General features: G+C 36.1%; 1 protein-coding gene across 2 annotated transcripts in view; it reads right to left on the bottom strand.

Annotated features, from left to right (window-relative positions):
* Positions 1–13074, bottom strand: part of TMTC3 (transmembrane O-mannosyltransferase targeting cadherins 3) — a 50161-nt gene that overhangs the window by 12314 nt on the left and 24773 nt on the right. For both annotated transcript variants that reach the window (XM_040234465.1, XM_040234466.1), the window contains exons 8-10: positions 8274–8422; positions 6201–6321; positions 4579–4690 (exon numbers count right to left, since the gene is read on the bottom strand). In XM_040234465.1, the coding sequence (XP_040090399.1) occupies positions 4579–4690; positions 6201–6321; positions 8274–8422 (382 nt within the window). The remainder of the gene's footprint in view (positions 1–4578; positions 4691–6200; positions 6322–8273; positions 8423–13074) is intronic.

A 13074-nucleotide genomic window follows, 5' to 3' on the forward strand; every position in this document is an offset into this window, starting at 1 on the left:
CAATTGTCTAACATTCACGTCGCCTGGTCAAAGACCACTCTGTAGTTTATATTCTTTTTCTGGCTAAGCAACAAAAGCCTTCGGATTGAATGTCTTTTTTTTTTTTAAGCTACTTTAAATGTTAAGAATCTCTATTCTCTGTGATCCTACACTTCTCTAGGGTTTTAAATACTACCTACATGCTTGTTACTTCAAATCTTTATCTTTAGTCCTGACCATTCATTCCCCTTATCTCCAAACTTACAGATCTGTCTCCATCTGTACATCTAATAGGGACAAAAAGACTTGATTTCCTCCTCTCCATGTTGTTTCACCTGTCAAATCTATCTATGAAGAACACAGCTGAAAAACACAGAATGAACCAGAAGTCTCTGAATGCCAAATTCAATGTTTCTAAGATTATGCACTTTTTCATTGTAATAAATGAAATAAATACAATGAAAATACATTACAAATGAAATACAATAAATCACTGTAATAAATGATTTGCCTATTTTTCTAGCTCATTGCTTATTATTAATAGAAATAGCAACTTTGAGAGGATGGTAGGTAAGTCATACTAAAGGAGATAGGTTTAGTAAGTATCTCAAAAACAGACAGAAGTGACAACTGAAAATGAGAGGAAAAATGATTTTAAACTAAACATCCATAATTACATCCACTGGTAAAGAACTCACCTGTCAATGCACGAGACACCAAAGACGTGGGTTTGATCCCTGGGTTGGGAAGACTCCCTGGAGGAGGGCATGGCAACCCACTCCAGTATTCTTGCTCAGAGAATTCTATGGACAGAGGAGCCTGGAGGGCTACAGTCCATGGGGTCGCAAAGAGTTGGATATGAATGAAGCTAACTAGCACTCTAGCTGCTGCTGCTGCTGCTGCTAAGTCGCTTCAGTTGTGTCTGACTCTGTGCGACCCCAAGGACGGCAGCCCACCAGGCTCCCCCTCCCTGGGATTCTCCAGGCAAGAACACTGGAGTGAGTTGCCATCTCCTTCTCCAATGCATGAAAGTGAAAAGTGAAACTGAAGTTGCTCAGTCGTGTCCGACTCTTAGCGACCACATGGACTGCAGCCTACCAGGCTCCTCCATCCATGGAATTTTTCAGGCAAGAGTACTGGAGTGGGTTTCCATTGTCTTCTCCAACTTAGCACTAGCATGCAGCTCTAAACACAATTTCATTCAGTTTCAACAATACAATGAGATAGAAATTACTATGAAATTTAGGATAAGTCTGAAGGGGCCTAAATACCATCCTTAGTCTCGAAGTCCCTGCATGCCTGACATAAAGATGACTTTGCTTTTCTAAAAACTCCCAGAATGAACCTAAAAGGCTTTAGAAAGCAATGAACTAAAACTGCCAGAGTTAGTGACTGCTGACTGTGTATACAACTGAGCTAGATGATGCAGTAGGTGTGAAGATGAGCCAGATGTTCACAGGAACCCTAGGGAGCCCCACAGTTCAAATGTAACATACATATTTTAAATAAATAAATATTTTAAATAAACATTTAAATAACAGATATCACAGGAAAGATATGAAAGTTGTAAGGAGTCTTGAAGATGAGAAACATTTGCTCTAATTGGAAAGACAGAAGGGTTTTTTTTCCCCCTCTAATAAGATCACTGACTCGATGGACGTGAGTCTGAGTGAACTCCGGGAGTTGGTGATGGACAGGGAGGCCTGGCGTGCTGCGATTCATGGGGTCGCAAAGAGTCGGACACGACTCAGCGACTGAACTGAACTGAACTGAAGAAGAGAAGCCATGTGAGATGGGTTGCAAGAGATGCATAGGATATGGTGGATGGCAGATTGGAAGGAAAGGGAGAAGAGGGGAATTCTAAGTTCAAACATGTTCTAGGTTCAACATGAACAAATGCAAAGAGGTGAGGAAGCCCACCACACATGCCCTATATTTTAAGAAAAAACTAAACTGCATGAAGAGCCAGGGGAGATAAAATTGGAAAGACGGCCAGACCATCAGTTATATATTTCTACAACATTCTCTAACTAGAATTCATCTTTGCCTTGGGGAAACTGGTAGTTTTTCCAAGTGATGACTGTGATCTTTTTATCTTTTGCAACACTGGGCCTGGAGTTAAGTGTTCTCCTAGATCCATACCACCTGCAGACCACTGCCACTCTTTAAAACCACTGCTTTCTGAATTTCAGGTCATTAAACTCTGTTATCCACTATCCCTCCTTATTGTAGTGACCAACTGCAAGCTTCTGGTTCCTTGTTATTCTCGCCTTCTCTCCAACATCATACAGTTGTCAAAATTCTTTAGTGGTTTCAAATCTATGTAAGGTGTATCTTCTAATACTTGCTTTGATATCCTTTTTTCCAATGATTTTCACCCCCATTCTCCTTTAACTAGCCAGTTCAATGGTCACAGTCTTGTTGAGCAGAAGCAAAGGGGGCCATGAACAGCACTCCCCACCCCGCCAAGTATATTGAGAACTGTGTGTGTGTGGAAGTACTTTTTGGTTATCATGCTGAATGGAAAGTAATGAGTTTATTGGGTAGGTGGGGGCCATATTTGTTACATACCCTGCAATACAGACAGTGCTGCATACTTGAAAAGCCAACAGCATTTCTACTGAAAACAAGCAATGCTCCAGCTAGATCCTCCTCAGAAACCAACAATTTCAGATCTATAAACCACTGATCTGATCATCTTTTCATTTTTCACCCTCTCTCACATCTCTTTATAACCAGCTTAGACTATGTCTCAATATTCCCTTAACCCTTTGTTTAGTAACACATCTGACAAAATCCTAATCCTGTTTAACCAAATTCTCTGTGCCTGCCTATACTATACATAAAGTAGTGGGAGAAAAACATAACCACATCAACTGGTTAAAGTGGAGAGTGAAAAAGTTGGCTTAAAGCTCAACATTCAGAAAAGGAAGATCATGGCATCTGGTCCCATCACTTCATGGGAAATAGATGGGGAAACAGTGGAAACAGTGTCAGACTTTATTTTTTGGGGTTCCAAAATCACTGCGGATGGTGACTGCAGCCATGAAATTAAAAGACGCTTACTCCTTGGAAGAAAAGTTATGACCAACCTAGATAGCATATTCAAAAGCAGAGACATTACTTTGCCAACTAAGGTCCGTCTAGTCAAGGCTATGGTTTTTCCTGTGGTCATGTATGGATGTGAGAGTTGGACTGTGAAGAAGGCTGAGTGCCGAAGAATTGATGCTTTTGAACTGTGGTGTTGGAGAAGACTCTTGAGAGTCCCTTGGACTGCAAGGAGATCCAACCAGTCCATTCTTAAAGAGATCAGCCCTGGGATTTCTTTGGAAGGAATGATGCTGAAGCTGAAACTCCAGTACTCTGGCCACCTCATGTGAAGAGTTGACTCATTGGAAAAGACTCTGATGCTGGGAGAGGCTCCTCCATCCAGGGCAGGAGGAGAAGGGGATGACAGAGGATGAGATGGCTGGATGGCATCACTGACTCGATGGACATGAGTCTGAGTGAACTCTGGGAGTTGGTGATGGACAGGGAGGCCTGGCGTGCTGCGATTCACGGGGTCGCAAAGAGTCGGACACGACTGAGCAACTGAAATGAACCTCAAGAAAGGTGTTACAGCTGCTTGGCAATCACACTGCATTTTCCTAGTCTATATATTTTCCTAGATCTTCGTTTCTCAACATGTGATTCATGGGCTAAGTATCACCTAGGAACTTATTAGAAATGGAGAACTTCAGGCCCTACTCTGAATCACTATACACGAGAACATGCACCATTAGATCTCCAGGTGACTCACACACACATTAAAGTTTCTGAAGCCATGTCCTAGATGACTACTTCAGACTCTCTCCTGGTCTTAGATCTCCAGAACATCCTCTCCCTTCCCCACACTCTATTGTTGATTCTGCTTTCTATGTCACTGAGAAAACAAGCAAACAAAGAATAACTTTCAGAAGTTATTTGTCTATTATTCACCTGCCTATCTGTATCCATGTTTCTATACTCTGCTTTCCCTGTTACTATATGGTAACTACTGGTTCAGCTGACTGAAATCCTCATCCTGAGTACCAGATCCTAATTATCTATTCTCATCTATTCAAGAACACTGATCCTTTACTCCGTTCCCCAACTCTGAATTACTACTTTGCCCAGCTTCAATGCACTAGTCACATACATGCCTTGTTTCTTTCATCTTTAAAACCAAAACCAAAAAAACCCCCCAAAAACAAAACACCCCAGCATCCTACTACCCTCTCTTGACCCCATACTCAACACCAACATTTCCTATCAGTTTTTAATATCAACTGTCTCCAGTTCTTCTTCTACTCTAATAAGCCTTTGTATCTATCACTCCACCAAAACTGCTTATCAGTGCCATCCAACAAATCTGTTTTTAAAAACATCCCTAAATGTCTGATATAAATAGCTCTAACATATAACCCAATTCAAAAAATAAGCCAGCACCAAACATTATAGTATTCAAGTCAGTTGGAATAAAGCTTGAAAATAAACTCCACCTACTTTCTACAAATATAATCAAATTTTCAAAAAGAAAACAAACTATTAACAACAGCTTTATTAATCAATAATGCTTACCTGGCTGAACATGTGTAGCCTGTAAGAAGTATTTCAAAGCTCTCTCAAAGTTTTTTTCATTTTCCAGAGCATGACCCACATTATTCCATAATTTGGCATTATTTTTATTTACCTTAAATATAGAAGTACAGATAGAAATTAGTTAAATTTTAAAAAATGAGTCTAATTAACACAGGTTTTGTTTGGTATACTATTAGGAAAGGAGTACTCCACAGAAATGTCTATGAATGGATGAAGGTAGTTCAAAGGTACAAACTTCTGAGTTATAAGCAAGGTCTACAGATGCAAATATATAGAACAGGGAATACAGTTAACAGTACTATATTGCATGTTTGAAAGTTGATAAGAAAGTAGATTTTAAAAGTTCTCATCACAGAAAAAAAAGTAACTCAATGAAGTGATGGATGTTAATTTATTCTGGTAATTGTTATATACATATATATCTAAAAATAATTATATTATACACTTTAAAGTTAAGATGAAGTTATACGTCAATTATATCCCCAAAAAACTGGAAGTCGTTCAGATTTTTTTCAGAAAAAAAAAAGTGCATGTACGTGTGTGTGTATATGTATATGTATTACTCCATATATATAACTCCAATTAACACAGATAACTGTCTGATATATTATTAGGAATAAAGTGTTCTATGGAGATGAAGAAGGGGTCAAAATGAAAACTGATTCATGAAATTTAACCTCTCCTCCCTTTCAACATCAACATGCTAAAACTTCAGTTCATCTATTTTATATATTAAAATTTTACTTCATCAAAGCATAGAGTTGTTTGAAAATTCCTGCTCTATTATTTATAGTCTTTTGGGAAAGAAGGAATTTGCACGAGAGAATATGTTTAAACACTGCACTGATGACTTATTTTGAGGCTTGACATAAAGCTATTTATGCAATCTATTAGAGTAATGGGAACTGTGCAGAGTACAGAAACAGCCAAAAAGGAAGTTAACAGTTTAAAGATTTGAAGAAAAGGAGCAACTGAAAAAAAATCTTTGCTTATAACTTTTACAGAAAACAAATCATATGATTTTTAAAAAGAACTTTTCTCATTTATATTGTCCATTCCATAGAGATGCACCATCCTTCCTTTCTGCCAGTTCCTATCTTTCCTATAGTTTTATAACCATTGGTTATCCTCAGTATGATAGGGTGCCATTTTCTGCCATGTATTTTATTTCATTGAATCTAAGATGCCACCAGTTATAAGGCTCATTGTTATCTTATATATCATTAAGAAACAAAAAAGGTCACTAATTGTAAGATGCCTTTCACTGTAAGATTTATTCTGATTTCAGACATGTTAAAAGGTTAAAAAAAAGTACACCTTAAGAACAAATAAAACAAAGTATTCACATTTAAACATTTTATCATTTCAGTGTCTAACAATTGTATAGCATTTGGGGAATTATTCGTATATGCTCCAGACATACAACTAAGTACTATTCAGAGCACTGGTTATGGTATAGATTATACAAGGAACAAATTATTTTTATTAATTTTTTGGTGAAGTATTTAACATTGAGAATTAATTGTCAAGTTAAAAGTAAAGTTAGAACACTAGCAGAAATGGCAATAAGAAATAATTGGTGATATATTTTAACATTTTACCTTCAAGGCTGACATAAACAGCGTATATTCAGACTCCCAATCCCAATTCCTGTGGAGTGTTTTTAAGGCATGAGTGAGTATCACCAAAGATAGACAAACCCAGGATAACTTTTTAAACACACTGTTTAAGGAAGAAAAAGCAGAACAAAAAAAACATTGTCTTCATCACCAAAAAGAGGTAAAAAATATGTTAAATATCTCTAAATGTTGTGTTTGAATTTACTCTAAAGACTAGGGACTGTTCTAATAATCATCCAGCTTGAGAGAGAATAACACCAAAAAAATTAAATATTATAAACACTACTGTATAAAGTTCAATGACAAAAAACTGATAAACCAGATTTTTAATTGTGACTTCTTAAGAGTTCTTTTGTATTATTACCTATAACCTGAATACTCTTAGTGGTGTTTATAAAGGGTCAATCTCATCCCTGGCTATATTTAAAAACATTACCGCTTACAATATACACCACAGGTTATCATGATATTCTTCAAAGAATCTTACTTTTCTGTGTGTGTGTGGCTGTGCTGGGTCTTCGTTGCTGCGTATAGCTTTCTTTAGTTGTGGTGTGCAGGCTTCTCAATGTGGTGGCCATTCTTGCTGCAGAGCATGGACTCTAGGGCATGTGGGCTCAAAAGTTGCGGTGCATGGGCTTAGCTGCCCTATGTATGTGGGATCTTAGTTCCTGAACCAGAGACTGAATGTGTCCCCTGCATTGGCTGAGGGATTCTTAACCAGTAGACCACCAGGGAAGTCCCAGAATTTTACATTTTAAAAAGCTAGAACTATTCATTAAAAGTCATAGTAAAATTAACCCTTTATAAAATAGAGGCAAATTACTTACATAGCTTTAGGTTAATCACCTGGGACACAATTTGTCACTTACAAAATGATTGTTATACTTTGATAATCACTATGATCTTATTTGGTATTAGTAGTATTAATGTTCTTTGAGCTTTTGCTTTTTGCCTCAGTTTACAGAGTTCTGTTTCTTTCATTTTGATAGATCCACTTAACCAGGATAAGAGTGCATGGATCAGAAGGACCATGGACATGAGAGACAGTCAGATATAAATTTAAATCAAGACTCTGCTGTTTACTAGCTGTGTGGTCTTGTGTAATTCATGTAACTAATATGAGCTTCAATTTTCAAATGTGCAAAATGAAGTTAAGGGATGTCTAGATTAAACAAGAAAACACATCTACATAGTGTATTAGAGAGCTGGCACACGGGAGGCACTACAAGATTGGCAGTGATTATAACTGGATACATCTATGAGAAAGTTTAGAGTGAAAACTGTAGTCATGGATGAGATTGTTAGGGAGAACACGCAATGTGAGAAAAACAGCTATTTGTAAAACTCTGAGAAATAAAACACATTTAAAGAGCTGGTACAACAGGAACAATCTGAAAAGAGGTTGAGGAGAAATGAGCACAGGTGGTGGAGAGTCAGGACAGAGACTTTTACAGCTGCCAGGGAAATATACTTTAAATATACTGATCAGATTTAGCCACAAGACTCAATGTGTTACACGACAATAAAGTGACGAAGACAGAAGTCAATTCTGTGGGTTGAAAGGGGATGGGAAAGTAAGAAAAAAGAAACAGTGACTATTTTTTCTATATACAGTCAGTGATTATTCTGTTCCTTAGCAGTGAGTTTAAGGCAACTAGAACATGGTGGTTTCTATGAAGCAAGAAATTGCATATTGCTTTCTATATGCATTTTACATGTATTAACCCAATATGACTCATTTAAGAAGACTGTATCTTAGTTCATTACATATGAAAGCAGCAATGATCATTTGAAACTTTAGTCTTAATAATGTTCTTTGTAGCATCTGCATCTGAATGAAAGTCTCTTATGTGCTAGACTGTAAAATAAAATTATATAAATATGAGGAAAAACATAGACAAGGTAGGAGTTAGTGAGATAAGGAGACTCCCAATGTGAAAAACAAAAAGGTATAAAAAGATAACATAAAAATAGAATAAACATTTTAAACACTTAAATGCATCATACTAAATTCTACAGTTAGTAAGCATTAAATGCACTAACATTTTAATTCACCTTTTGTTTGATATCTTCTGCCATCCATGGGCTACCAAAATACAGAACCCCATGCTAGGAACATATAGTACTCGCTCAGCAACAACAAATCCAACTGGGAAAAAAAGATTTGATGCAGGAATAAATGGTAATGCCATTAAACAAAGTGCCTACAAAGAGAAAAAAGATAATTTATTAAATTAAAAAATACACACACATCAACAGTCAAATCCAAATATTTAATCATTTAATCTGGATAATGTACTGGTGGATCAATTTTAATAACACTATAAAGAATACTGATTTAAACATAAAGGAAACTTAAGGATGGTAACAATAAACATGAGGATGTATGTCAGCAAGGTGAGATGAAGTCTTCCTAAATACTAGAGCTTACACCTCAGCCTCATCAGATAAAAAATGTATGGCAAAACCAATACAGTATTGTAAAGCAAAATAAAGTAAAAATAAAAATTAAAAACCAAACAAATATCTAAAAATAATCAGTAATTTTTATATATCTAACTAATGTGTGCAAAGAGTCATACACGTGTGACTGAGCAATTAACATTTTATGTAACTTATGTGCACGTGGTAAAAATAAACTGACAGGAAAAGATATCAGTACTACTACTATGTGTAAGGAATACTGGAAATTGATAAGCTATGTTTCAGACAAGACAGTAGACTACTTCTACATGTTACTTCAGCTTTGCTCTGCACAGTATTCTGATGGGTCACATACATTTAACAGACTTAGTATATGTATAAAAATAAAACTGGCCCCTTTAAATAAACAGTCATTTATTCCATAAGAATTTCTAAATTTCCAGCACTGTGCACTGTGTTAGAAATAAACATCACAAAATGCTTAGACGTTTTTGCCATTTTGAAAATGGGATGGCATATGGTTTCCAGATTATAGTCATTACAAAAGATAAGACAAAATAACTAGCACACAAATAACTTATGGAAAGAAATAAGCTGGTTGTCAGTAGGATATCTGTTTCCATGGACATCTGCTTCCATATTCTGTTACTCTGATTTGTTTTATAGTACCTTGTGGAATAAACACATTGTTTTTTCAATTTCAGAAGTCTGAGAGTCTTCTGACAGTTTGAGGGGAAGCAATGCTTTTTATTATACTTTACTACTGAAAATCGATGTAGAGATGTAAACAGTGAAAAGAATACTTTCTCTATGAATCACAAATTAATAATTTGTAATGATCCAACACTGAATCTGAAGAAAAGCACTACCATCAAACTGCTCATTATTATCAATTTATAAGTCTGAAATTTTAGTGCTTTCTTTTTAGTCAAAAAGGTAAAACATTAAGCGTGCATAATTCGCTTTCCACTTCCCAGAAATGTTTGACAAAAACAACCAGGTAGCTGTGAAACAGAGGTATTTGTTCCTAAATACACGATCCTCTTTAAAAAAATTCCCTGTTAATTCATGGATGCCCTAAGGCAATTTCATTTGAAAGAATAAAAAGTGTTAAATTCATCCAAAGAGGCATCATGGACTGATGAATAAGTTACACAAAAAAAGAAAAGCCATCTCTCAAAAAAAAACTATTGATTCTTCAATAAGAAATGTCTCAGTGATTAACTTACTCAGATGTTCTAATAAACTGTTAATGTATGCCAACCAAGTGAACTATAATGCAACATCTTCTCAGAGAGTGGAAAGGGCGAAGAGTTCTGGAGGCAAACCTGTTTCACTTTTTATAATAAGGCAAACTACTCCAATCACCTTGTGACTCCATTTTTAAAAATAAATAAATAGGATTATTAACTACTTATACTATTGAGATAAACATGACATCTTATTTATTAAGTGCTTAACATACCTGGTGCTTGGTAGATACTCCTTTGGTCTACTTACCTCTTTCAGATATCTTCAAATAATATTACCATTAAAAACAGTATGTTTAGTTTTATACATACATATTAATTCATTTTCAGACTATTTTCTATTATAGATTATTACAAGCTATTGAATATAGTTTTCTATCTTTTATGTATAGTATCAGTAGTTTGTATCTGTTAACCCTATACTCCTAATTTATCCCACTTCTTTCCCTTTCCCTTTTTTACATTGCTAAATTGCTAGGAGTCCTGTCCAACTCTTTCGTGACCCCATGGACTGTAGCCCGCCAGGCTCTGTCTACGGGATTTCCCAGGCAAGAATACTGGAGTGGGTTACCATTTCCTACTCCAGGGGATCTTCCTGACCCAGGGATCAAACATGCATCTCCTGGGTGTTGCACTGGCAGAGAGATTCTTTACCACTGAGACACCAGGGAAGACCCTTCTCCTCTGGTAGCTAAGTTTGTTTTCTACAAAACTAACACAGTATTATAAACTGACTCTATTTTAATTTCAAAAAATTTAAGAGTATGTTTAGGACTATATTTAAAGCAGTTATACCTAAAGTCACAAGGGTTCCTTTTTTATACATATAAAATATAACAATTAATTAATGTAAATCTATGTTAACTTCATTGGCAATATCCTTTCTATTTTTTATTCAGTTTGCACCATACAAATTATTTTACTTGCCAAAACTTTATATTTAACTACTCTTATTTTGCTTTTTAGTAGAAACTCACTTTTGGATGTATTCTACCATGTATGTGCTTCACTTTTATTTTTGTGAGCTGCAAAGCACTATTAGACAAAGTCCCAAAGCAAAAATAAATCTGTATCATCATAAATTCATGATCAACTTCAAATTAAATCCTTAAGACTGCTCAAGATTCTAGGTTTCTTTGGTAGGCTCACTCTCACTCTCTTTTACTATTTTCAATCTTGACTGTTTTTCTCAAATCTCTGACCTATGTCACTTTTAGGAGGTGACTACACTACCAAACTTTGAGAAAAAACAAAAGCAATAAAACAAGAATTTCTTTAATTTTCTGCTACTATATCTATTAACATCTACATTCATGACCATTTCCATCCTTCCTATAACCTAAGCAGTGTTTCCATCTATCTGAGGCCAAACCTGAGCTCTATACCTCTAATCTTACTATCAATCAGCTTTTCTTTCATTTACCTAATCACTTTCTTATATCAACTTTCTATGCTAAAAATGTTCTTGCCTTTCCAACCTTAAAAATCTTCTCCTTTGAAAATATTATCTTTAAGTTACCTTAACCATTCATTATGACCCTTAGGTATAAAACAAGTTCCCATATTCTTAGGGAAAGATTTTTGTGGACATGGATTACAAGCAGTCGGTTGTAACCTCACTTAACGTTTCAACTCAAAGAGCATGTTTTTGTATGCAAACCCATTAGTGATATCTCTGTGTATAAAGGTCAGTCAACTAAGTACTCCAATGAACGTGATTATAAATGCCAACCAAGCAAGTCTTCCCCCCAATATCAACCCATTTCAGCCTGAAGGTCCATCAATTCCAGGTCTCTATGCTTCCCTCAAGCCCTGATCCCCCAATAAAAGATCAGTTGCTTTGTTATACTTGAAGCCATTGCCTGACTGGCTATCTTCTCTAAATTAGACCTTGTCTCCTTCTTTGAAATATTCAGTTATATCATTCCTAAAGGTTACCTACATTAAGCAATCTTCCCTTCCTCATCTTCTCATCAAATCACTCCACAGATAAAAATTTAAGTAACTACATAAAAGAAATCAAATTCAACTGATCTCATTCACTGCTTGGCAGCAACTGTTGGTGTTAACCATTCTTTCCAGAAACGTTTTCCTACCTTTCTGTCCATTTGGTCTATTTCCTATTTGGTACTCTTGCCTGGAAAATCCCATGGATGGAGGAGCCTGGTAGGCTGCAGTCCATGGTGTCGCCAAGAGTTGGACACGACTGTGCGAGTTCACTTTCCCTTTTCACCTTCATGCATTGGAGAAGGAAATGGCAACCCACTCCAGTGTTCTTGCCTGGAGAATCCCAGGGATGGGGGAGCCTGGTGGGCTGCCGTCTATGGGGTCGCAGAGTCAGACACGAGCAGCAGTGGCTATTTGGTTTATTTTCCTTTACACAATACCTAAATATGGAAGCTTTTCAAGAGTGACTGAGACGTAGCCTTCTTCTCTATTCAGCCTCTTCAACTACATATTGAGGGAAAATTAAGAACAAATAGTCTAAGGCATGCATTATGTGTATCAATTAACTTCTATGCAACTAGAATGGTGATAGCTAGTTACCACCTCTAAGAGATGTGACAAAATCCCAGTTGAGTAAGGCTGCTCTATAACCTCTCCAAAGGTCTTCTTCGTTACATCTTACTTTCAATTACTATCTCTATGGCAACTGTCAAATTACTCTGTGGCAATTTATCAAATTTTTATGTGTATCTCAGGCTTTGCCACAGAACTCCAGGCACAAAGCGCCATTCAAAATCTCCGTTAGAAAACTGCAAAGACACCTCAAACTCAACAGGTCCAGATACTAGTAAATATGATCTTTCTTCAAACCCTATATTCTTTCAAATTTCTCTAGAATGTGAGTTCTTTGGCAATGGGGGCCCTGTATTTCTTTTTACTATCATATACTCAGTGGCTAAAATGCTGATACATAGGCTACAAATCAAAATCTTTATTGAATGAATAAATGAATCTAGTGGCTGCAGCCAGAATACACTTGCAAAGTATTAAAGGCACTTTCTGGCATACGGTAACATCTTAAGAAAATGTTAAAGATGATTATTTTCTTCCATAATTTAAAGTAAGAGGCAACACAATTATTATGAGTAAGAAGTGAGGGCAGAGCTAAGAGAACTGGAAACAGATCTCATAAAAACAAAAAAGACTTAATAATCAGAATTCTCTGAACATAGTAA

This window comes from Oryx dammah, unplaced genomic scaffold (genome assembly GCF_014754425.2).
Source record: "Oryx dammah isolate SB20612 unplaced genomic scaffold, SCBI_Odam_1.1 HiC_scaffold_29, whole genome shotgun sequence".
Taxonomy (NCBI): Eukaryota; Metazoa; Chordata; class Mammalia; order Artiodactyla; family Bovidae; genus Oryx; species Oryx dammah.